We start from the raw sequence: 27,993 nt of genomic DNA on the forward strand, positions 1-27,993 counted from the left end.
GTTGTTTGAGATTGTATCCAATGTGAGCACAGCTGGAATTCAAAGAAAAAGCTCAGATATGGGAAATTTGGTCACTACATAATTCCCATACTTCCATTTGTGCCATTTCATACTTTTGATGACTACAATTATTCTAGCATGTGGAAAATAGTCCTAGTAAAGAATGAGTCTTTGCACTCCTGACTGGAAGTGTATATTCTCACTGTGCCCATTACAAATGACATTTGCAGTATCTTTGATGAATTAAGGTATTTTTGCGCTGTCGGTAAGTCATTCTCAGTGTCCAGACGGTGCATGTTGGTACTGGACTGTAGCCTCACTACATCCACAGGACTTTAAAACCTGCTAACCACTTCCTCCCAATAACCATTAATGAAGCTACTGTTTGAGCGAACCTCCAAACACATGTACAGCAGATTTCATGCCGAGCAATAATGGTGTGGAGGGAAAAAACGGGTAGAACAGGAGTGAGAGATACCTCGCTCTGCAGGAAACAAGACTGTGCCAAACAGACCGGATTCCGGCTCCAAACCACAGAGCCGTGTGGCATTCCTCCCCTCCGGTGTGATGGCTCTACCTGCCGCTTCAGCCTGACCACAGGCTCTACAGCCAAACCAGACTCCATGGAACAGTCATCACAGCCTGCAGAATGTGCTCCACTGAACACTTTAAAGTGGTTAGCGCTACAGGCAATGAAATGTGCACAATAAGTAGAGTCTTTGTGAGGTGGAACACATGCTGGTGAATCAAGGTTTATACAGCTATATTAACTCTGATTAAGCATGTGGATGGTTGCAAAAACTGCAGATTTTTCACACTGAACGCATTAGTTCCAGCAGGTGCAATGGACAAAGTTGGAAAAGAAGAAACATAACAGTTTATTCGGAGTCAAATAAGCAGATCATTTAAAAGTAATAGTTGAATTCTGTCATTTACTCACCCTAAATATTATGTTATTATCATTTTTCTTGTTTTGGAGATTCACTTACAGTATAAACACTGTATATAAAGAGCGATTGTAGTTTTGTTTTTCTTTTTGAAAGAAATTAATACTTTTATTCAGCAAGGATGCATTCAATTGATCAAAAGATTCAAATAAACGCTGTCAAATAAACTGCTAAAAATAAATGTATCACTGTTTCCATGAAACTTTATTGACTGATCGATAATAATGTTTCTTGAGCAGAAAATCAGCATATTAGAATGATTTCTAAAGACTGGAGTAATGATGCAGAAAATTCAGCTTTTATCAAAGGAATAATGACATTTTAAAATATATTCAAATAGAAAACAGTTATTTTAAATTGCAAACCTATTTCTGATTTTACCGTATTTTTGGTCAAATAAACTCAGACTTGACTAGCATAAAAGTATACTTTCAAAAATGGTAGTGTATACTGCACACTTGTTGTTGTATGTATATATACACACACTAATAAAATGGCATCTTGTGACAACATGAGTGAGAGTACAGTACATGGTGATTATTGTTGGATATAGGGAAGCAGTGGTCATTGTCCAGCATTAATAATGGTCTAAAGGGAAAGTTTCTTCAGGATCCAGGAGCGCAGTAACTCCAGTTCTTGTCGACACAACTGATGGTTGAGGTCTGGGAAGGAATGGAAAGACGTGTTGAGGCCAGCTTTCTTCAACAGTGAGTTGGTCTCCTCGCCCCAGCTGTGGAAAACCAGCTCATCTGCTGTGCCGTGACACTGAAGCAGCTCAGGTAGAGGCTGTTGAGATGCATTTTCTACTGCCTGTGCAGAAGATTAGAGATGTGTTTGACATCATGATATGAAAAATCCTGGGTCGTAAGACATTCTGAAGGTTATTAACTACCTTATATACAACGGAGTCTTTGTTAAGAAAGCTGGACAGAGCGAAGATGCCAGCCACATCCTGGTGGTGCCTGCAAACCAGGTGTAATGCCATGGCACCACCCATCGAAAAGCCACCTAGAGTCAAACATACAGACATTAGACAAGGTCTCAATCACACTGTAAGCATTCAGTGGCTCTGTCTTAAAGCCAGTTGAGCTGACTTATCTTATGGTAATTTCCACTATACTTAAGTACATTTTTTACTGTGCTACTCACAAAGAGCAATGCTCTCTCTTTTTTTTTTTTTTGCTAAAATTAGGGATCTTAGCATCCAACATACTGGGCTGCTTACAATTTGATTAGTCTGCTCACTAGGTTTTGAGACATTGTGAAAAAGTGTCCCCTTGTGAAAAAGTGTGCTTAATTGTATTGAATGTTCACTTATAGTGTGCTTCAAATCTTGATGTATTAATGTATTGACAAACATACTAAAGCACACGCAAACTGTATTGTGTTGATCAATTTTACTTTTAAAGTTAATATATTTTAATTGTACTAAAATGCAAATTCATAATTACAAATAAAATTAAATACATGACATGAGTTTCTGCAGAAATTAAAAGTGTATGAAGTTGAAATTATGTACATATAAAGAAACATTAAGTTCTACTTATGTGGGTCAAAAAAAAGGAAAGAAAAAAAAACACTGAAATTCAGCTACCTACATTGAATATAATTTTAAACCATAATACATGGTTTGCACTTAGGTATACACTTTCAATGCATATGATTTCTTTAATAAGTGCTCTTTTATAGTATTTTTATAGCTCTTTTAAGTACACTGCACTTCTTTTTGTGTCAAATAACAGAGCCAGTGTCTGAAAATGAAAGACTATAGAAATATGAAACCCTGACATTTCATGATTAAGGCTGAACTGAATGTCTTAGATGGGAAAGGCATCACTTTAAATGTAAATTTATCCTTTTTGTGCTATCAATTTGACACGGGACGCAGTAGTCACATGCTTAATTTGTTTCAATGAAAGGCATGCAGCAAGTGGCAAATCGCAGGTGGTTTGGTTGTAAACCCTTTTCCGTGATCTTTTCTCACTCAGCAGCGGCAGAAGCATCAGTGTTGATGAGTCATTGATTCAACCACTACTTTATATTATATATTTTAAATTATACGTTATTTTTTCACTTCTACAGGTCAGTGACTGCTCATAATCAGTGCATTTTGAAATGCATATTACAGATTGTGATTATTGTTAATAATCACATTATTGGTTTACATGCAAACAGTCTGTGACAGAATTTTTGTGTCTGCAGGTTATGAAAACCTTATGGAGCAATTAAGTCAGGAGGACAATAATAAACGCACGCAATTCAAAGCGGTCTACAGTAGCCAATCTGCCCAAACAAAAAAAAGAAAGAGAAAAGAAAGCTGGCCTGTAGTTCCACTTCATCAAACCTCCATTTTTCTGAAGTCCTCTTTCATGCCTGTGCTTAATCTTACACATCTGGGCAAATCTGGGCACTACATCTGGGAAAGTGAACAAGTACCCATCAGTCTGTCAGAGCCGATGGGAGGAGCCATGCTGAGACGGAGGATGGATGGAGTTCACATGTTCTTCAAACCTCTTATAGAGATGTTGTAACCAGGACTAAGTAACAGGTCTGCTGCATTTCCCTTTACGCACTTCTCAAGAGACAAAACCAATGAACTCCATCCTAATATTGAACTTACTGAGAAATCCACATGCTGTTTGGCTAAATTCTGTGCATGCATGTTTGACTTTGGCTTTTCCCATTAACTACGACACCTAAAAGATTGAAAAACGCAATATATATATATATATATATATATATACACACACACACACATATATATATATATATATATATATATATATATATATGACAGCGTTTTCCATGGAAAGTTCTGGCGCTTGTCAGTCCGTCAGCCTGGGAAGTGGACTCAGCGTACAGACCACTTCGTTTCTCCAGCGTGCAGAGTGACTCCAATGAGTATTTATAGTTAATGACAAAATGTTATGATTTAGGAAGATAATATTTCAGCAGTCTCACAGGAACATGTGTTTTTTGAATCAGTTTCTTTGGAACTGAGTTCAGGGGCTTTTCTGTCCTTCCACACAGAGCCTTTTCACACAAAGACTTTTTTTTTTGCACTCTTCACGTTTTACTTGTAACTATTTCAGGGTATTTATGTGTTATTGGCTTGTCGGTTAACCCTTCCTCGAATGTTGCCATTGGGTTTAACTCTCTGAGCAAATTGTGACCTCGTTTTAATGTCTATCCGGTCTTCTTCACACACCCTGAGGGAATTTACCTGGGTCCTGCTAACATCTCTTTTTACTGAATGATTTTCTGCCACTTTTATCTCATTGTGATATATATGTGAACCCGATAACCCGAATATTCTGAGATAAAGCTTAGCAGAAACTCGAGAATCATCCAGAAATTCTTCTTGGCCCATTCTGGCAACAAATGAAAGGAATAAGAAACTTGATAAGTTTCATTCTTCATTTTACACAACGAGGGAGAGACTTATGAGCAGTGGTCTGAGACCATGCTTAATTTGGAACAAGTGGAGTGTGAGAGTGTGTAAGACAGAGGAAAGCAATAAGGTAGGGAGAGATAGATGGATGGGGAGGAGAGAGAGAGAGGATAGGAGAGATAAGCCTGTAGCCATACCAATAACCATCCTGTGTTTCGGGATTCCTGCTCGGATCTCCTCTTGGACAATGGCGCTTAAATGATCACACATGGAATCTGTAGACTCCAAATGTTCTGGGCAGTCCTGGGAAATCTTGTGACGATCGAACCACACGTTAGACTGAGCCCCTCGCATGGGTGTGTACGGCCTAAAAACAAACAATTATGGCAGTGAAGTGATAATTCAATCAAAACAAAGCTGAAGAAACTGCAAAATTAATTACTGCATTTACAGAGCTGTGAGAAATGTTTGTAAAATGTCTGGAATTACATGAATTTCTGCTTGAACTGCACCTTCATTTAAGTAATGAAGTTGTTGCAATTAAGGTTTTAACAAATAAAATACAACGCAAACTAGGGCTAATCACGATTATTTTAAACGATTATGAGTGCATGGCCCATATGACTAAAACGTCATATGAATGATTTATATGTATACAATATATATTTACTGTAAATAAGGTTGCTATGACATCTATATTTTAGAGACCAGTGAAATTTCACAATTCTCAATACCACAGCAGAGTACTAGGGTAACTATTAGTAAACAACAACAACTACAACAAAGGCCTAAAAATGATTGAAAATAATTAAACTGTCAGTAATAAAAAAGCAAATGACAAACACAATAGAATAAAAGATACAAATGAAACAAACTGTGCTTTGAGTTTTTTTTAATGCACATTTTAAGTATTCAGTTAAAGTCCGCATGAAATCAAAATGGACTTTATTTACTTTATTAGCGCACAGACATGATGTGAACAATTAATCTGTGCAAGTGCAAATTGTATGTCTTATAATCTTGTAATCAAAATCATTTGATTACATTTCATTTGAATATTCAATATTCCATTTCAGCTGGAAATACGTCACTACACTGAAATAAAGTCGGCAGCAACTTCCAGTTCACGCGGACTTTAACAGCCTGCTACAGAAATTGAATAATCTAATGAAAAATAAAACAGCATAGTCTTCACCGTAAATGATTAAAGCTACAAAAGTCCTTCAGTCAAGAACAGTGAGTGATTTTTGTTGTTTGATTCCTATTAACCGCACAGTCGGCAGCAGCAATATAGCCCGCTGTCACTTTAAGAGCCGCATGGATCCAATTTACTGTTACACACCTATTTTCATTCTCAACTGTTTCCGTTCATTTATTACATAACCGATGAGGGTTTGTGAATAATCACTAAGTGCCGCATTTTTACACATTTTTGCATGTATTTGACCGTTTAGGCACACAAGAACAGCGCAAGTTCTCTTTCATGCTTTTAAAAACATGAATAAATCCAATCAACATTAATAAATCAAGCATGTCCCATTTTGCAAAAGTCACTTTACATAATTTCACTGATCTGGCGCACCACTGGAAAGGGGTGGAATGGGGCACAATAATCATTTTATCTTGATCATTGTATTTTTTATAATCATTAGAGGGTGAAATCGAACTGTATTTCGATTAATTGCACAGCCCAAATGCAAACCCACCCAAATCCAATTTTTTTTTTTAAAGGACATGAGAAATCAAATGTGCCTTGATCTTTTGGCATATGAGAGGTCTTTGTACCATTAAAACGTCCTGCAAGTTTCATAGCTTAAAACGTCCTCCTCATTATAAATAAAACAATTATTTAATCAAGCTCCAAAAACGGCTTGTTTTGGATCTGAAGTGCAAAATCACATCACCTGGTAGGGCTGTGCAATTAATCGTATTCGATTAGCATCTCGTCAGTAAAGCCGGTTTCGTGATTAGCAGTAAAAGCTAGGCAATATCGCCTTTGATTATGAACGCGATATTGCCTAGCTTGTCAGTGAACTACGGCTCTGTGTATTAACTGCCGCTCCATCTGAAAGCAGGTGATGGCGATTTACTGCTAATCACAAAACCGGCTTTACTGACGAGATGCACATGATAATCGAATACAATTAATTGCACAGCCCTATCACCTGGGCACAAACATTTGCATAAACACTGCCTCCAAAGCAAGACATCGACAAATAGTCTTCTTCTCACCATAAGCCCCGCCCACTGACGTCTGAATTGATCATGCTGAAGGGGAGTGTCATGTCGCGTCAAAAGCAAACATAAATTGCAATCACTGCGCTATCTTCTCTACACTGGATATAGTATACAGATGCGCGTTCAGTTTCTGACACAATCAAAGCACAGTGTCATGGAGAGTTCACAAAGAAACATTTGTTGAAAGATGAAGCGGTACTGGATCTGACTGCAGCTGCATCACAAACCGAAAGTAAATGATTTCATAATGCTTTGTCTGGAAATGACCGTTTTATTTTGATTATGTTGTCAAAACACAGTTGACACTGTTTCCTATGCAATGACATTAGCCAATCACAACAGTGGCCGATTACTGAGAAGCCTTAAAGGACCCGCCCCTTAAAACAGGTCATTTTAGAGAGAGGGTCAGAATGAGGGTTGAAAATAATAATTTTTCCACATATTTATTTATTTTTTTTTTTTGTATGTGTGCAAAACATTTTTTTTTTAAAATTAAAATTATAAGTAAACCTCAAGGAACATTTAAAAATAATAATAATAATAATAATAATAATAAACACGTCATGACCCCTTTAATACAGATTTCTCTTTCACTCTGTCTCAGGTTCTTCCAATCAACAGCTTGTGAGACTTTTAATATCATTCTTATTATTTTAGGCCCTATACTCCCTAGTCCATTAAAGTCCCTATCATTTAAAAAAAAATAATAATATGGGTAATGAATTCAGTTAATGCAGTTTATATGCTGTGCACTTAGCTTAATGGGCTTGCAAGTCCACTTAACATAAAAAATATATATTTATGAATAATAATTAGAGACAGGATTATGTCTTCTAAGTTTCTATTTGATATTTCATAGTTTAATAAGCTTTCATTTATTGGTGTTGATCTACCGCATCCATCTTCGTCATGCATCCGCTACAGATACTCATCAAATCTATTTTTCATATATAATATTGCCACTATAAAGCAAGATAATAAATTATATCATGCTGCTTTTGATCTATTATTCTCTTATTTATAACATTCTTATTAATAAACAAACATTTCATTACTAGTATTTTTTAAAGAGGAGTTTTGTTACTACTACTGAGACTAAGACTGTAGTACAAATATTGTTTTAATAAATGATTGTATTTGACCAATACGGTCGATGTAAAGGTGCTGTGAAGACGACAGACAGGGAATGTTTACCTGGCTGGCGCTGTGGGATAAATCACCCGGATGTGTTCAAATGCCAGGTTTTGTTCCAATACATCATAAACCCACCTGCGCAAACCTGGCCCTGTGTCTCCTAAACGAAATTGAAAAAAAGTTATTATGCCACCACACATCTCAAATTAACCTAAATTATTCAAATATGTCCGAATTAAACCTATGTATAAACATATTCAAACATTTTTTCTTTTTTTTTTACAGAAAAGCAAACCTACATGGAAATATTAGTTGCATGTTAAGTTGTAACACCTAACTTTTTGATGCCACATAAAGATTGAGGGACCACAGAGACTAATTCATTTCAGTTAGCCATGTGTATTAAATGCAAGCTGTGCGTCAATGTTACTTACACAAAGTAAGTAGCTATAATGTTATTATAATGTGGTTTATAAAGTGTTCTGGGTGGTACTGGCCCAAGTCTAAAGAACCCACCCCGAGTCTCTAGCTGTGTCCCAAATTACATACTATCCACTATGCACTTACCGTATACTATTTACAAAACTGTCTCGTAAGGAAGCCCATTTGCACCAGTGAATAATAAATTAAAAAAAGGTAACTGCGACTTTTTATCTTACAATTCAAATCTTACTTTTTTTTTTTTTTTTTTTTGAAGAACTGTGTGATATAAACTCACAATTGCAAGTTATAAAATCAGAATTGTGTGATAGCACCTTGCAGTTGTGAGATATAAACTTGCAATTCTGAGAAATAAATTCAAAATAGCAAGATACAGTTTATATCTCACAACTGCGAGTTTATATTTTGCAATTCAGACTTTATAGCACGCAACTGCGAGTTATAAAGTCAGAATTGTGAGATATAAACTTGCAATTGTAAGAATAGAAAAAGAAAAATTTGCAATTGTCTTTTATTTTCTCTCAGAATTGGACTTTATAACTTGCATTTGTAAGTTTCTATCTCACAATTCTGAGAAAAAAGTCAGAAAAGTCACATTTACCTTTTTTTATTCCATGGCGGAAGCAGGCTTCCACAGTCTAGTCGTGTATGAATTTTATAGTCTGATAGCGCCTCTGCTTCCAGACAGTTGAGTGCATTAAGTGTCCAATATTTTAAGCGCATCATCTGAGTATTTGAGGTGCACTTTTTCAGTGTGAACACACTAATTATGTTTTTGTGCTACAAAATTGCATAGTAGTGCAGTACACAAACTGAGATGCACCTCATCTCTAGATATAACATTCCTTCAGTGTAAATCTTTGGGATTCTTCTGCTAATTTGATTGATCTGAAAAATCATACCAATAATTGTCCATACACACCAATTGTAATACTACGGGTTTGCTCAAATCCCTACTATACCTATGTCCCTAATGTAACGGTGATGTCTGCCTTAGACCCCACTAAAAAATACAAAGCATATGCAAAGTGCAGGACTGTTTTAGACAGAGATTAAAATGTAGTTTGTGGTCACACATAATTGTAACCTACGAGCTCCTTGCTCACCGGCACAGAGTTCATTCGCGTTCTTGCGCTCTGTCTGCACTATTTCTTGTAAAGATGTTTTTTTAACACGTTAGCCGAGGTCTCACACCACAGGTGCGCTTTTAACAGGACACGTTATACAGTTCAAAACGCGTCGGTGACCGCTTGCGTCTCATTCAGCTGCGGTGCGTCCTGAGTGAACCGCGCCGGTCCGCGGGGGTCAGTAAGATATCATTTCTCTGTGGGCACACCGCGTCCGCATGAGAAAGGTTTTAATCTCTTAAAAGCACCTGAGCCGTGAAGAAAGATGACAGAAGCAGTGTGTTTTCCAGCCTGACTCACGACACTCTTCTGTAGTTTAACAGCAGCCATTTTCATCCCGCGTTATCTCGCGATACTCTCAGCGTCATTCACGTCACAGATCGCGTTCACCTTTTAGCACTGTGTGGAACTTCTCTCAAATCAATGATGTCTTGTTTTATGAAAGTATAGCAACATACTTGGGCAAACAAATGCCTCTCGTCTCATGTTTTCTGATGGTGAAAATTAGGGTGAGTGTTGCAGTACAGCTGATTTATTTTTATTTATTTGTAGTTGTCAAGAGAACATATTCAGTACAGTAGTTTATTTGCCCATTAGTCCAGTTTTGGTAGCCTCCAAGCCTTGCTTTACCTTATTATAAATCCTAAATATTGTATAGGCTAGTAATTATCCAAGTAATACAAAAACACAGGCACAAAGTTAATCTACTTAAGCAAAAATAAGAAGAAGAAGAAAAAAGCACATAAAAACAAAAGAACATAAATTAAGTTGAACACAGTGCTTGAAATTTATGGCGAATATGCCAAAAACTCTCTAATTTAATAAAACCCTTAGTTCTAACTGCAGGGTTATTATCACTAAGAAGTTGGCTGTAGAAAGCAGGCTATAAATGTCTACTTAAGGATATTTTCAGTAGTTTTAAGAGAGGTGAAACGGGATATTTGAACACCCTAGTTCTTTGTCATCTTTTGTTATCTTTGATTTTTACTTCTATTCAGGACCAGCATCTAGAATTAGTACTCACCAAATGCCAAGTGTTGGTAAAAATGACTTTGGCCAGTAAATCAAACAGTTGATTGTCTGGCCAGCTGGCAGGTTAACATGACGCATGGTTTAAATTGCAAAGTGAGAACAATCCTCTGACCCTTTCCCCATTTCTGTTACAAGAACATCAGAATATTGCATATATTGAGATAATGCAGCATATAGTGTCATGGCTGTTTAGAAATGTTTATAGCCAGTCACTTTTCTCAATTCACACCCATTAAAAATTTTCATTCAGGACCTACATCAAGCACTACGTACTTGCATAAAAATCCCTGTCTAATAAAAAGTTCCACTGCTCTGTTACATTGAACAACATTTGCTCACAGAGATTTAGGAGATGTCTACAGCTTACTTTAAACACATACTGGGGTCTTATCTTTCATAAACTAAGTGCCGTTTCACTTGATTCTGGTAAATTTCAGTTGCTTTGAGCGCTCAGACCACACATTCTGCGTCCTAAATCTCACCTTTTCTCTCACTGTGTGGGAGGGATGGACTACATTTGTGTGTAACCGTGTCTCTGTCTCCAATACTGACAATGGCTGGAGGAGATCCCCCACATGCTAAATCAGTCCTGTATCACACTGTCTGTTTATGTCTGCCCTCTATAGGCAGTTTGATAGTGGATCTGACATTTTGAGACGGGACCAGTTTGTTATACTTATATTTTCTGAGGCAAAGTATGTCAAATTGTGTAAATTGTTCACACGGTATTGACTGAGATAATGTAATTAACCTCAGTTGCTAGTGAAGAAAAACATTTAAGGTCTATGACTTTTCATAGATTGATTAATGCTGTAGGGTTTTGATCAAATCCAGTATGAATGGAGTAATTGCTCAGACTTACAGTATTATTTACAGTACAGTGAGCTCAAAGATGTCAAAAGATCAAAGGAAATTTGATTCCTCATGTCGTGACCGCTTTTGGTTTCATACAAAAGGTTACACCTTTATTTATGTTTTATTAAATTAGATTTGTAATTATATCATGCGTTTATTTATATCACATTAAAAGGATAGTTCACGCAAAAATGAAGATTGTAGCATAATTTACTCCCCCTTAAGCTATTCCAAATCTCTATGAATTCTCTGTGAACACATATCAGCATGTCAACAAGAATATTGACTTTGTATGGAAAGAAAAAAAAAACATTAATGTGAAATAGTAACTAAGATGTTAATAAAAACCTAAAAAACAATATGCAGTTGCATCTACAAAACACATACTTTCATATGTTTTCTCTCATAAAATAGACTCTTGGATTCAATCCCCACGAATTTGCTGTTGCTGGTGTTTCTTCCTGGCTGGGTTTGAAAGAGAGGCTGTGGCTGTCGCGTGTTTGACGCTTGAGGTTGTGGCATTTGTCCTTGCTCTGTGGACGCTTGATGTCGTGGTTTGTTTCATTGCTCCAGGGACAGTTTGTTTGGAAGCTTTAATTGCAATGGTTGAACTGTGTTGAACTGATCTCAGAATGGTTGCCCCTTTAGTGTTTCCTTTTTTTTTTTTAGCTGCTAATCCTAAACTGTTCATTTACAGTATCCAGCAAGACTCCACCTTCAGCTCGGTCTACCTGGGAGATGTTGTGATTCCTTCAGAGTACTTGAAAAGCATCTTCTTGGACCACAAGGTGCTGGTTGGGCTTGAATAACCACCAACCCCCCAAAAGTGTCCTGCCCTGCCAAAATATCATCAATGGGCTTAATACAGAGGAGATTGGTAAAGCTCCAGGAGAAGGTTGAAGCATTGAAGAAATTTCCTCAGCCACCGATCAAAACCCAGGTATGTGCTTTCCATAGGTTGGCAGACTGCTATATTTGTTTTCTCCCAAATTTTTTCTTGTTGGCCTGCCCCTTCACAGACCTGAGATGGAAAAGACAGCTGGAAAATGTTCTTTGCGTTGTGATTAGTGGGATTAAATGAGCATGCTTTTCCTAAACTTTCATTTGAACCTTAAGCACATTGCAACAGTGCCACACAGAAACAGTGATATTAATGTATGGCAAAAAAGTAAACAGTTAAAAGAAACAGTTAAAGGGCACAAATCACCTCCAGATGTTTTTAGATGCTGTTTGTTCTTTCTGGTTGAGCAAAGACTACTTTACCACACCACATTAAAAGTAATATAGTGTCACACTGCGTTACCCTTTTTCTGAAGTTTGGGTGAATGACAAGTAAGAGCGCCCAAGATTGAAAAAGAAAAATAGCTCAAAAACTATGAGCGCTTACATTTTTAGAAATGTAAGGTCAAACTTTAGTTTGGGGACCAATTCTAACTATTAACTAATTATTAACTATGACTTTTGCCTCAATAAGCTCCTAATTTGCTAGTTAGTAACATAGTTGTTAAGTTTAGGTGGGGTTTAAAGATTAAGGGATCTAAAATATGCATGCAGAATAAAGCATTCATATTTTTTTAATATGTTAAATAATGATCATGGACAAGCATTTTCATGCACTGTTTTATTAATTACACATATTATGTACCTATTATATACTGTATACATTTTCTATATTCATACATCCCATAAAAGACTTTTATGACACCTTGGACATATAACAAAGCATGTCACGTCAACTAGCTTAATACCTTTCTCTGCTTTTATCATACTGGACAGTTTAAGAGGGGAGGAACTGCTCTCTGACGGCTGTGATTTTTCATCACATTGTTTTTCTTTGAGTTTTCTTTTCATGTTGTTCTTTTTTTAAAGCATGATCTCACTGGTTCATCCCCCGTGAGGCTCTCATGGCGCACCACTTAGTGCTCATCAGTCAGTGTTGATGAAAGACTTGCCACATTCATACTAAGCATAGCAATGACTAAAACAACTGACCATTCTGAGTCAGCCCATTCTGAGGTGATTTAAGTTTTCAGTGCGAATAGAGGTTGATGGCCTCCAGATGAGCGTTCAAGGCTCCTCTTCCACAGAGATGAAGCTGATCCGAAGGTCATCCGCTGGTCATTCACGCATTAGAAGTCTCTCTTCAAATGAAGTACACATAATCACGATGTATTATGATTTTGGATTGTGATTGTGGATATGGTGTTCTATTTGCTTTTGCTTTTTGCATGGTTTCAGCACATGATTCACTGAAAGAGTTATGGAAATCAGGTAATGGAGCAAACATGGCCGAAAAATATTCCCCTTCATTTGATGCATAACTGCCAATATAGCTGCTAGAAAATGTTTGTTTGTTTTAAACACATTTCTGTTTATCTACTGCTAATAGTGCAATTGTGAAATTATGTAAATCTTTATGTGCACTTCTGTACTTCAAATCTTAGAAGTACATTTTTAAAAATAGTACTTACATAAAGTATTCGGTAGCACTTTATTTTACAGTCCTGTTCCTCATGTACTATGTACTTATTGTAGTAATTACAATAACTAGGTAATAACCCTGAACCTACCCCTAAACCTAATCCTACCCCATGTAGTTACCTTATACTACCAGTACTTTCTTGGGTAAGTACATGTAAGTACACGTACTGTAAAATAAAGTGCAACCAAAAAAACAATAAAAACATAATAAGGCACATGTAAAGTACTTTTTAAAAATTTTAAATGGTGTGTTATTCTGTATTTTAAATACTAAAATGCAACTTAATGTAAAATACAAATGTGTTATTACAAACATATTTAAATATATGACCTACAAGTTTCAGTAGAAATGACATTAAAGTATATTTTAGTTTACCATAAATGCTTGTCAGTATACATTCAGTAGTAACACTTTAACAATATTTCAAAGTCAACAGGAGTAAAGGTCATTGCACACTTTCGTCTGTCATAAAAAAATTAGGATCAGGTTCGATTTTCTGTGTTATCGCATCCGAAACAAGCATTTTGATGGGAAAGGATGATGAATACGAAAAAGAAAAAGAAAAACCCCCTGAAAAAAACGCATACAAAAATTTCGGACTGAGTGACCTTAATTATGAAATTACATAGAAAGTCCTACTTAAATATGTCAAAAATTTGCAAAACTATAAAACATTTGGTAACACGTTACTTGAAGGGGTGTGCATAAGACTGACATGACACCTTCATAATCAATAATAAATATGAAGGAGGTTTTATGCATGCTTATGACAACTGTCATTAAGTGTCATTCGCTCAGTTATGTCATTTTTAATGCAAAGATGACATTATTTAACCTAACCCTACCCCTACCCTTACCCCTAACCCTAGCCCATAACAAAGACATCTCAAACAATGTCATCTTTGCATTAACTGAGCGAATGACACTTAACGACAGTTGTCATAAACATGCATAAAAACCCTTCATATTCATGACATGTGTCATGTCATGATTATGAAGGTGTCATGTCAGTCTTATGCACACCCCTTCAAGTAAAGTGTAACCAAACATTTACATTTAATGGCAATTAACATGCAATTAAGTGTCCACAAACATTACATACACAAATAATATAAGTACTCTTTTTAATATGCTCAAGTGTACTTCTTTTTCACAAGGGGTGGCAGCTTACATGCACTTAACATATATCTTAAACCTTATACCAGCTAATATGAGTGTATTGCCGTCACATAAGTGCATGTTTCAAACTGAACCCAGTGTAATTATATTATAGCACCTGTCTTTCATTTTGACATTTTTGATCCAGATCAAACTTTTGCATGAAATTGTGAGTGCTACACTCCTTGACCGGCGTTCTGGCGTGGCTAAAAAGTACGGTGTACTTTCATCTCTCATGTGGTCTGAAAAAGCTTGGAGTTGAGCTGGTGATATCAGGACGGCTTTAACACTCGTCTCCCCCCCGCTGACTGCTCGAACCTGTGTCCTGCTTCCACCTCTACAGCAGCATGCAATGTTGGCCGCGTACACGCAGCATTTATGGCTGGACTTCAAAGCTCCTACTGTAGCTCTGCCAGAGAGCACCACATAACTCAGCCAACATGAAAGTAAAGCCTGTCGTAAATTTTGCGAAAAATTGAAACAAACATACCGAAGCCAAACACGTTTAATAAGTATAAGAACAATGCCATTGCTCTGTGGGTTTGTTTATTTGCTGCGCTCCGTCAGCTGTTGCAGGTTTCACTCGCTGTGTTTAACAGCATTTTCCGTATATATGCCCAGGTCATAATTCCATAAACTTACAGCTATGACGAGATATTGGGTTTTGAGGAATGCGCAATGAGGAGCCAAGGAATTTTTTTGCCAATGTAATTTTATTTTCTAGTTTGACTTTGATGTCAGTCAGCGTTTTCTCTGTTCATTCTTTTATAGGGGAAAATTGGACGAGAGCCTGTCAGCAAGGGTCAAAGAAGAAAGAGAACAGTTACTACAAAGATGTGTGTAATAAGAAGTCTTCACCTATAAAGTAATAACTATGAGAAAATATTGAAGTGACTTAATTTGCACCACTCTCTTTGTTTGGCTTAAGTTTTTAATTTAATCTAATAAAAACGAATTCATAGAACTGATAATGCTGAATAATTTTCTCAGCAACTGCAAGTAAGCAATTTGTAGGTCAGTGTGGAAGGAAATATGCATACTTTGACTGGGCCTCGTATAGGACTTATCACAATCCATGTGTTGTCATGTCTCATTGGCATTTCCAAAAGCAATTTCTCCTTTATATTCTTCTTTTATATTCCATTATGGAATCCCATTTCCACATATGCCATATTATCTCACAATTTCAAATTTTTTTGAGTCTTGATTTTATATCTCACTGTTCTGACTTTGTTTCTCGCAATTCTAAGAAAACAGTCAAAATCACAAAATATAAACAAAACTGTGAGATATAAATTTGCAATTCTGAATTGCGAGACAAACTCACTCACAAAAAGACAATTTTTTATTTTTGTTTCGTCGAGGAAATAAAAAAGTGAAAATTGCGAGATGTAAATTCAGAATAAAAAAGTAAAAACAGGTAATTGCTACTTTTAAAAAAAGACACAAACCCAAAACTGTAAGAGAAAATGTTAGAATTCTGAGTTTATATTTTGCAATTCTCATTTTGTTTCTCAGAATTGCCAGTTTATATATTGCAATTCTGACATTTCTTTTTCTCCTTTTTTGCCGAGAAACAAATTGTGATAAGTCTGAATTGTGAGATAAAAAGTCGTAATTACCTTGTTAATTTTTAAAATAAATATTTAATACGTGGTAGAAATGGGGTTCCATAGCTTGTTTTCTAGTCCAGCTTTCCAATGAACCTGGCATTGTATTGCTTGGCTCTGTGACAAATTGTGTTCCTCTATTGTTGTTCGGTTAAAAGCATCTGCTGAATGCCACATCTGATTCTAAATATTAGCATTGTCAAACTTGCATTTATGTCAGAGGCAATTCGCACAATGCAGCTTGGAGAAATCAACTTAACCAAAAATATAAAACTTTACTGTAGTTCACTTAAAAAATAAATTTGTCATTGTTTGCTAACCTTCATGTTGTTCCACACCCATATGTCGTTATTGTTTCAGTGGAATGCTCTTTGAAGAAAGCAGTTGCAATGGGAGGTGGGAAACTATGTTTTCATCCACACTTCATCTCTCTCACGTTTGCTAATGTAACACTATTTTTGGAAGATGAGGGTTAAAAAAAGCATTACAGGAATATTTGCACGAGAGAGTCATGGACTTTAGAGTTGACTTTGGAGTGCCATGGCACTCTGGATTCGATCTTCGCACTTTGTTTTCACAGACCTGCAATTAGGAATGAACAAAGTAAGAAAAACAGCAGAAATCTGATGGCTCGGTCAAGGAGAGAGGACATAAAAATGATACCGAAGAAAAAGGAAACATTTCAAAGCTTAAGATTCACGTCAAAGTCTTGGTCACTTTGTTGGGGTATATGTTGTGATAATGACTGTACATATTATTTTTCCCTTAAATGGCGTTATGAGTGCGAATCACATTCATAAGCTATTATTCAAACTTACTGGTATTTTTACAACTCCTTGCTCCAGGTTCATGAACTGTGAAGTTTGTTTTTGAGATTTGCTGAAATGTAGGTAGAGCAATGTATAGGTGCTGGTCATATAATTAGAATATCATCAAAAAGTTGATTTATTTCACTAATTCCATTCAAAAAGTGAAACTTGTATATTATATTAATTCATTACACACAGACTGATATATTTCAAATGTTTATTTCTTTTAATTATGATGATTAGAGCTTACAGCTCATGAAAGTCAAAAATCAGTATCTCAAAATATTAGAATATTTACATTTGAGTTTGAATAAATGACCATCCCTACAGTATAAATTCTAGGTATCTCTTGTTCTTTGAAACCACAATAATGGAGAAGACTGCTGACTTGGCAATGATCCAGAAGACGGACATTGACACCCTCCACAAAGAGGGTAAGTCACAGAAGGTCATTACTGAAAGGTGTGGCTGTTTACAGAGTGCTGTATCAAAGCATATTAAATGCAAAGTTGACTGGAAGGAAGAATTTGGGTAGGAAAAGGTGCACAAGCAACAGGGATGACCGCAAGCTTGAGAATACAGTCAAGCAAAGCCGATTCAAACACTTGGGAGAGCTTCACAAGGAGAGAACTGAAGCTGGAGTCAGTGCATCAAGAGTCACCACATTCAGACGTCTTCAGGAAAAGGGCTACCAAGCCACTTCTGAACCTGAGACAACGTCAGAAGCATCTTAACTGGACTGTGGAGAAAAAGAACTGGACTGTTGCTCAGTGGTCCAAAGTCCTCTTTTCAGATGAAAGTAAATTTTACATTTCATTTGGAAATCAAGGTCCCAGAGTCTGAAGGAAGAGTGGAGAGGCACAGAATCCATGTTGCTTGAAGTCCAGTGTGAAGTTTCCACAGTCTGTGATGATTTGGGCTGCCATGTCATCTGCTGGTGTTGGCTCACTGTGTTTTCTGATGTCCACAGTCAACGCAGCCATCTACCAGGAAATTTTAGAGCACTTCATGCTTCCTTCTGTTGACAACTTTATGGAGATGCTGATTTCATTTTCCAGCAGGACTTGGCACCTGCACACACTGCCAAAGGTACCAAAAGCTGCTTCAGTGACCATAGTGTTACTGTGCTTGATTGGCCAGCAAACTCGCCTGACCTGAACTCCATAGAGAATCTATGGGGTATTGTCAAGAGGAAGATGAGAGACACCAAACCCAACAATGCAGAAGAGCTGAAGGCCACTATCAGAGCAACCTGGGCTCTCATAACACCTGAGCAGTGCCACAGACTGATCGACTCCATGCCACGCCGCATTGCTGCAGTAATTCAGGCAAAAGGAGCCCCGACTAAGTATTGAGTGCTGTACATGCTCATACTTTTCATTTTCATACTTTTCAGTTGGCCAAGATTTCTAAAAATCCTTTCTTTGTATTGGTCTTAAGTAATATTCTAATATTTTGAGATACTGATTTTTGACTTTCAGGAGCTGTAAGCTCTAATCATCAAAATTAAAATAAATAAACATTTGAAATATATCAGTCTGTGTGTAATGAATGAATATGATATACAAGTTTCACTTTTTGAATGGAATTAGCGAAATAAATCAACTTTTTGATGATATTCTAATTATATGACCAGCACCTATATTTTCAATGAGACTGGGTTGACTATAGTGATTCATAATTGTATAGAATGTCTGAAAATATTACATTCAGTTCATATTTACATATTTTTTCAATGAGTACTAAATAAACAGGAAAAGTATGTTAAAGTGTACTTCTTTCTGACTGCTCAGTCAGAGCAATTTTCTGAAAGCACCACTGGGTCACAGTGTTCTTTAGGAAGTTGACCCACGAATGGCTTATTTATAGTCGACTGCTGAGATAGAGCGTTGTAGCATCAAAAAATGACATGCTTTACTTTTAAACACCAGAAATATTTTTCTTTGAATGGAAAATGTTTTATGTTTCACATTCAAAAATTGAAATGATTCATCCTCCCTCCTCGCGCGAGTTCACACGCCGTCTGCGCTGCCGGTAGAGCCGCGGATGCAAGAGGCTTTGTCCTCAGCTGAAACGCTATAGTCTCCAGGAGAGGAAAGGCTGGGTGGCTCCAGATCTAATTTGCAAGGCCCATTCCTCCCCACCCTCGCTTTTGGGTCCCAGATCATTAGATGGCTCTTCCCAGGAGTCCACCTCTACTTCCTTCATCATATCCCGACCCTGCCTTTCACCTCGCTTTGAAATTAGACACTGGAATGATGAAGTTATTTATTATTCTCCGTCCTCCCCACTCATTCTCCTCTGGAGGAAAAGGAGAGGGGGAGCGAAGAGTGAGAAGAAAAGAGGCTTTTGGTGGAAAAGGGAGTTATTGAAATCTCCTCCCCTCTCTCTCTGTCAACATGATATTCGTTCTTCCCCTCGATAAGTATCCAAGCCCAGCTACCGAACGCACAGTGGCCAAATCTCGACTTGGCGGCTATGCAAAGTAAAGGCATGAAGAAAGCATAGAGACCTACTTGTTCCCACAGAAGCAGACCTTGAAGTCAGGCCTGTTTTATTTTACACAGCCGTATTCTCAACAGAGATGTCGCATATCCTGACCTCTTTGAGATCATCCAGTTTCTGGTACCACATGACTCTTTGAAACTTTGAGAGTTTCGAGTATACATCAAGCCAGATTTGTTTAAATCCATCTCAAGTTTCAGGGATTTCTGTGACTGCCCTCCCTGAGATCTGTGATGTTTCTCCTTTCGAAAGTCTCCTGCTTCTCAAATGTTTCTCCTGAGAAAAAAACTCAGGGTCTTCTATAGAGTTTCCAAAGAGATTTCCAAGATAACAAAGTCTGCAATCAAAAGTCAGGGTTATGCAAATCCCATTACTTTTATAGCTCTATACACTTACTGGATGCCAAGAATTTTCTCCTATGTATCTATTTTTATTTCTTCTGAGGATGTTTAGGAGAATTTAATGAACTTTGAAAAGGGCAATCTCTGAAGAGTACAATTTTCCTCTGGATCCTAAATTAATAAGATTGTGTGGTCTGTATTTTGTAATTGCATATGAGTTGTATGCTTTTTCAGTTGTTGATCCATCTTCTATGGTGGTAAAGCAATTATTGTGGCTTGGCACAAACTAACTCGATGACTTTGGCCGTGGTTTTCAGTAGTGTCAGAGCAGCAGCTGTTGCCAACAAATGCCATACCAAAGCACATGGATCTGCTGGTAACCCAAAGCTTTGTTTCCCCTTCCTCCCGACTAGAGTGAATGCTGGCAAATGAGTCTGGGAATCTGGAAGAGCATTTCAAGGTTTTGCACCCAACCAAAGTGCCACAAAATCTTACAGACTGAAGTCTGTCAACCCAGGCTCACTGGAAAAGTTTGTGACGTTTCTTCAAAATGAGATTACGTTGTTTCTAGCATGTTTTGGGACACATTAAAAAAGTGAAATGTCCAGTAGTTGGCACTTAAAAGCATTCCATTTTATTCAGAACAGATGAACATGAATCTGGCAATGTTTTATTACAGTGGTTTTTGATCACATTGCAGCAGTTCAGAAATGAAATGCCAAAAAGGTTACTGGTTTGTCATGTTGAAAATAGCGTACCACATACTAATCCTAATTAATAGTCTTTTTTAAAAGATTTATTTTTTAGCTTTACTTGCCTTTATTGTGACAGGACAGATCAGAATTGACAGGAAGCAGAGTGGGAGAGAGAGGGGGGTGGGATGGGGAAAGGTCTTCGAGTTAGGATTCAAACATGGGACACCTGTAGCTCAACAGCGCTGTACATCATGCACTGCCCACAAGGCTATCGATGCCGACACCTAATTGATAGTCTTAACAAATGCAAATGTGAAATAAAAATACATTTGCTAAAGGAGCCGTGCCATTTTCTTAATCAAAACTCTGGCCCTGTCTGAAAATGAATAAAAGTTGTCTGAGTTTTACTGCCTCTAGTGTTCATGTCAACTGGAAACTGCAGCGATTCGTGCATATAAGTATGTTTTTTTGAGTTTTGCTGAAACACAGGTAGAGACACATACATAGTTTCAATGAGCCTGGGTAGGAAAATGCTCTGTTCCTTTTGGAAATATCACATTATCGACACTAAACCTAACCAATGATTTTAACAAATGCAAACGTGAGATAAAAATGCATTTGCTAAAGGAGCCATGCCATGTTAGCTTGCTTATAGAAGTCTTTGAGCTCCTTTATTGTGACTTGTTTTTGACAGGACCCATACCCCATGCTGTGCAGTGCTGTACCGGGTGTGCTACAGAGCAAGTTTACAAATTAAGTTTTTGAGGTCATAGCACAGCATTCTTCAAGGAACTGTGCGGAAATAGGTCTTTTATTAATCAGTCTGCCCTGTGACCATAATTTGTGTGAAAAGGAATGAAAGTTGTTGGTGTTTTACTGCCACAAGTGGTCATTTCAGCTGCAAACTAAAGTGTGTTGTATTTTGCAAAAATGGCACAGGCATGTTATTCCAATGATCCTGGGTTGAATTTAATTATTCAACAAAATCCAGATTTGGAGAAGGATAAAGATTTGACTGTTCCAACATCTCTGTTCAAGTCAACAAACTCATTATCCACCGAGATATAATCTAGATGTGGTAATCGATATGATAAAAGAGATTCGAGAGACTGGTTTGGGCAAAGCAGTGCAATTTGAAATCACATGCTCATTGAAGAAAGAATGTTGTATCTGAACTGACACTCTGAGTGGTGTAATGTAGATTAAACAGCTCTCATCAAGATCTGTCTGTCGGTTTGTGTTCTCGGGTTACAGACTCACGTGTGATGTGGAGTGCTTTAACTTAAGACAGGATATTTATGTAAAATGCCAGAATCCTTTTTCATTGGTGGGGCAAAGTGGCTTTGTGTTTTCAGGTGTTTAAGACATAGTTCAATAAAAAATGAAAATTCTGTCATCACTCACCCTCATTGTGACCCTGTATTATTTTCTTTCTTCCATGAGGCACAAAAGGAGATGTTTGGCAGAACTTCCATTTAGCTTCAACTTTCCATACAACAAAAGTGGCAAATTTGAAATGGCAAAAAAAGGGACTTAAACATTTTCATCTTCTATCATTTCATATGCCAAGCTATCATATGACTTCAGAAGACTTGAACATAGCATATATGTCATATGAACTTTTTGCCATTCACTTTTGTTGTATGGAAAAGGTCAACTTACACATTTTCTAAAAGATCTCCTTTAGAATAAAGAAAATGATACCGGTCTGGAAAAACACAGTGTGAGTAAATGTTGACAAAATATACATTTTTAACCATTTGAACAGTTGTGTACTGAAGATTGCCCAGAAGACATGATGTCTGGTTTTTGCCCAGCGAAATGGTGAAGCTCTTCATACCAGGCTTATAAACGTCTTCCCTGTTTCAAGGGCGACTGGAGATCGAAGGGGGCTTTGGGACGAAGGGTCATAAATCTCTGTTATTGATGCGTCACTGACATATGAGATCCCTGGGGAAGCCCACTCTCATATATTCAAGCTCAAGTTCAGCACATTTCTTCATGGGGCGTAAAGCAGGGGTCAAGTGTCAAAGAGCCTGTCAAGAAGGAGGGGTCAGGGGTGTTTAACCAAGCTGGGACAATGAGATCGGTTGGGCTTGAAAGTTTGTTACAACATTCATTCAGAATTAAAAATCATGAGTGTTTTTCTTTGTTGAAATACTTTTTCCTTTCCCAGTTTAATGTACAGAAATAACTATAAGTAAAACAGTCATAGGTAGATTTCCTGAAGGATAGAAACACTGTGGCACATTCAAAACATTGCTCTGTTTGTTTAAGCAGTGTGACACATCTGTTTGGCATGAGCTTGTGGTGGAATTACCTGTTGTTCGACCAATATAGAAGATGGACTGGATGTTTGGAAACATCATTATTGTTGCAGTTCAGTTTGGTGCTGCTTGCGGTGAAGAAATTTTGCACATCAGCTTCCACATATGCTCTCTTAATTTAATGAAATGCATTAAAAAAGGAAGTTTAAAAATGCGAAAGGTGCTGTGCAATTACAGGGGAAAACACAAGAAAACATTCACTCTGCAAAAAAATAAATAAATAAAAATGTGACCCTGGACCACAAAACCAATCATAAGGGTCAATTTTTCGATGTATGTATGTACAGTATGTATTGATGTATGATTTGTTAGGATTGGACAATATTTGGCCGAGATACAACTATTTGAAAATCTGGAATCTGAGGGTGCAAAACAATCAAAATATTGAGAAAATCGCCTTTAAAGTTGTCTAAATTAAGTCCTTAGCAATGCATATTACTAATTGAAAATGAAGTTTTGATATATTTACATTAGGAAATTTTCATGGAACATGATTTTTACTTAATGTACTAATGATTTTTGGCATAAAAGAAAAATTGATAATTTTGACCCATACAATATATTTTTGGCTATTGCTACAAATATACCCCAGCGACTTAAGACTGGGTTTGTCGTCCAGGGTCACACACACACACACACACACACACATACACACACACACACACACACACACACACACACACACATATATATATATATATATGTTTAAGAAGAGCATATGTTATGTGGAAATCACTTTAGAGAAAATATTTGGGAACTTCTGGAAGGATTTTGTGTTTTCCATAATAGGAAAATTGATGGTGATTTATACTGCCAAGCTTCAAAGAATATTGTAAATGTGTCATACAATAGTCCTTATGACTATTTATATGCACTTATATTACAGTTTTCATTTTTTTTTAATGGAAAAAAAAAAGCAGCTTTGATTCTTTACTTAAGATCTCCTTTTTTTTTTTTGTTTCACATAAGAAAAAAAAAAAAGACAGGATGGGAATTTTTAAAATTAGTTTGTTTTTTTAATTAATTTTTTTTTTTTTTTTAATATATTTTTTGGTTTCACTTTAATTTTGGCTAAACTTTTAGTAATTTTGTTTTGTTGTGTGTTTTTGTCAAATTTGATTAGTTTTTTAAAAATGTCTATATATTATTTTTTTATTTTTGCTTATTGGTTTTATTTTTTTAAGAGTTATTTTAGTACTTCAACTTAAATGAAAATGAGAAATGTTGCCTTGGCAATTAGCTGAAATAACATAATAATTTATTTTATTTCATTTAAGTTAATGTTTATTTTATTTCAAGTAACATTTATTTCCTTATTTTTTTATGGTTTTCGTTTTAGTTCAGTTTTAGAATCAAATTTTTAATTTTAGAATCAGTTTGTTGGCTATTGGAAATTCCAGTATATACGTACAGAAGGTAAAACAAACAAATATAAATTTACACAATCACATGTACAAGTTGTTGTTTGTGTGGTTAATACAGGACAGCGATGGTGCAGAGATAAATAGAGAATGTATTAAAAATAAGTAGTTACTGCTCATGGCGGTTAAATTAGTGGAATAAATAAAATAAAAGTCAGTTGTACATATTGCACTCAGTAGAAATGTTGTGCTACTACAGTCTTTATGGGAGAGGGAAATAAAGAAAGAAAGTTTACTTACTGTAAACTTACTGTGTGCATTGCAGAAAAAAAGAAAAAAGAAAAATGAGAGACTCTGATTTAATAATGGCTTAATAAAAAAATCCCACGCTACAGTAGTTCTTAAGATTATTGTGCCTTCAAAAAAAGACACACATCAGCTTCCACATTTGTCATGATGTGGATTTAGGATGAGATCAAACGCAAAGAGCAAACAAATCTTGATCAGATTATTCCAGGCCCGGACCTGGATGAGGAAAAGTGATAGGTATTATAATGTGATGAATGGTGATACTGTACTTCCCGCGTAACAAACAACATATGCTTTCACTTTACATTGGAGAGAAACATGATTTGGCAAAGATGGGAAAAGGTTTTTGGTGGTAATGAATATTCCTGTGTGAACAAGGCACTGACTGACTTCAATTCCAGCTCCGTTATTTTCCAGCTTTTAGGAATCAGTGAATGTGTAAAAGCCATTTGGGCTGTGTGGAAAAAGTGCGTGCTAAGTGAAGAAACAGGCGCTGGTGCCGGTCCAAAGTCATATAGAACATGATCCTAAATAAAGGATGTGAGGGGCTCCTTCGCTCTGTGTTCTCGTGTGCTGGAGTCGGTGCACGTGCGTGAGGAGGATGATGATGATGATGATGATGGTGTTTGTGCATGTGCGCTGTGTTTTGATGGCTGCATCTGTGAGCGCCATCGGACCCACTTTCGTTGCGGATCAGTCGCACGGCCCAGGTGTTCTCCGAGCCTTTGAGGCTGAACCAGGGTCGAGGTCTTCTGATGGATCCCTGCGGTCACTCTGCTGGTGGATATGGGTAATAAAGGTGTGCAGATGCTGGATTTGCTGAATGGCCACCCGTGTGCAATTCACAAGAGCTGCTGCTATTACAATGTACTAGATGGGATATTATTCATATCATAAACACACATGACATACCTTACAAATCATGGTCGGAAGGTATAAAATGGGTGCCTATTCAGCTTGATGGGGTGATTTTTAAAAGTAAAAAGATTTCAGTGATATTTGAAACATTTGATCAGAAAAATAAGGTGTTTAAATGTAGACATGATACTAATATCCACTCTTCAATTGACAGAAATTTGCTTTAAAATCAGGTTAACAGGGTTGATCATTTAAAGCTGGTCCTGTCCTGACCAGGGTTATTATACACTGAAAAAAAAAAAAAAACTTGCACCAACTTAAAATTTTAAAGCAACCAGCTTCAGCAGATTTTTGAGTTTTCTTAACATGTCGTTTTAAGTTTATACAACAAAAATTTGAGAATCTGCCACAAAAACAAGTTGAGCAAACTAAAAAATCTGCTGAAGCTGGTTGCCTTAAATTATTTTATTTTATTTTATTTTTTTTTACAGTGTAGGGTTATTATAGCTGACTAAAACTAAAGCTAAAATAAACCCATTCAAAAAGTAAAAAACTTAGTTCAGCTAGTTTCTAATGAAACATTTAAAAAAAAAAAAATCTTTATTTTATTTGACTAAAATAACTAAAACTAGAAAAATTATAGACTAATAGTAAACTTGTTAATGCTTATTAAACTTACTAATAGTAGGCTATAGTATTTTTTCTTTCTTTCTGTATCTTGTATTTATCTTTAGTACTGTCTCATTTTTGTTACTTTAAATAAAATAATAAAGAAATAAAAAACGTATAAAAACTTGTTAATATCAACTTATTTTATTATAAATAAATTAATGAAAATTAAGCAATACTATATAGAATACTATAAACTATATACAAAAACACAACACAATGACTAAAATTGAAGTGAAAATGGGAAATAAAAATACAATGTAACAAAATGTTAATATAAACAAATATATCAATAATACTAAAATAGCACTGGTCCTACACATCAAAGTGATGTAAGTGACAAAATAAATAAGTAACACATTTGATCCATAAACTATGTACACATATTAAAGACTTTATAATAATACATTAGGTTAATTACCATGTTTTTTTTTTTTCAGAAAAAGTGAGCAACAAAATCATTTTGTGAAATGATTATTCTTTTACATATAATTAGATTTTATTTGATCACCTAACTTCATAGGGAAAAATGTCCTGTTGTCTTTTACTGGGCACTTAAAACAGACCATTTTTTGTGTGATCTACTCCTACCTGCTAATCCATTCCTAAATTCCTGATGTTCCTCAGGACACCTGTATGCCGTGTAAACGTAGACTCACACCGATGACCTTTTGCACAGGAAACAGTTCGAGTTGCAGTGGATTTAAATGCAGTTCAGGAGGTCAGTATAATCAGCGTGGGACGATCAATCCTGGTACGTCTCACTTCTGCTCCAAACCCCGCTCTCTTTTACTGCTCCTCTTTTATCCTGCCATTCTCCGTTCTCTGTGATTGTAATTCTCTATGCAGAAAAAAAGTGTGTAAGAAGCACACATATGATATTTCAATGCACACTTTGTGTGTGTGCTTGTGCATGATATAAATTTGAGTGAAAGGAATTTTGTTGCGGAAGACTGCATTTACACAGTCATGCTATTCCATAATGTGGATATGATGTGTTTTCACAGCCGCTGTGAGGCACAGTAGGATATCCTGGTATATATGCATGAAGCTCAGAAATCCTTCAAACGCCTGGTTCTGCTTAGCTCTTCCACACTGATCTAGAGGTCTAGAGTCATTTCCACCAGCTCTTCTCTCTGGACTTCTGGTCCAGGATCATACTTTCTGTGCTGATTTTCACAGTCAGGTTTTTATTTTGATTTGCCTATATGTGTCAGTTACAGGAGTTTACTTTTCGTATATTCATAACGCACTCTATATGAGACACAGAGCACACAGGTGTGGAATTAACACGGCTTATAGTGAAATTCATGAAAAAAAAACATGCTAAAGTGTGTTAAATGGAGATGAAAATGCTGAAATCATAATCATATTAACAAAAGTATTTAGACATGTACGGACCAAGTTCTGTAGTACACTTTAGCATATAGGCTGTACATTTACAGCAATAAGACTTAAAGAAAGATACATAAGTGTGAAGTTTTCTAATTACTTGAAAAATTTGAAACTAATTACTAATTAGTAACTTTACTAATTACTTAAAAAAGTCTGATTACATAACACGCTTTACTTGTAATGCATTACCCCCAACACTGTTCATACTGTGTAGAACTTTTATAGTACTTTTTTAATTAAACAAAGTTCCCTTAATCACCAAACTTGTTAACTATGCTTTTTGAGTACTTGAGCTTAACTGAGACTTCA

General features: G+C 36.4%; 1 protein-coding gene and 1 long non-coding RNA gene across 3 annotated transcripts; one reads left to right on the plus strand and one right to left on the minus strand.

Moving 5' to 3' along the window:
* Positions 1–4: 4 nt before the first annotated feature.
* Positions 5–9,662, minus strand: lyplal1 (lysophospholipase like 1). The gene is made up of 5 exons (XM_058747606.1): positions 9,527–9,662; positions 7,771–7,870; positions 4,536–4,705; positions 1,840–1,955; positions 5–1,757 (listed from the first exon to the last, which is right to left on the minus strand). Exons 1-5 carry the CDS (start codon positions 9,612–9,614, stop codon positions 1,536–1,538), a joined length of 696 nt encoding a protein of 231 aa, XP_058603589.1. The 5' UTR covers positions 9,615–9,662; the 3' UTR covers positions 5–1,535.
* On the plus strand, positions 9,649–27,993 carry LOC131522240 (uncharacterized). 2 transcript variants are annotated; one of them, XR_009266482.1, is made up of 4 exons: positions 9,649–9,787; positions 11,580–11,677; positions 11,863–12,105; positions 26,917–27,993. It is a non-coding gene; the product is annotated as an uncharacterized LOC131522240 (long non-coding RNA). The 2 variants fall into 2 exon arrangements; XR_009266481.1 differs by lacking the exon at positions 26,917–27,993 and adding an exon at positions 15,577–16,722.

Source organism: Onychostoma macrolepis, chromosome 16, assembly GCF_012432095.1.
Source record: "Onychostoma macrolepis isolate SWU-2019 chromosome 16, ASM1243209v1, whole genome shotgun sequence".
Taxonomy (NCBI): domain Eukaryota; kingdom Metazoa; phylum Chordata; class Actinopteri; order Cypriniformes; family Cyprinidae; genus Onychostoma; species Onychostoma macrolepis.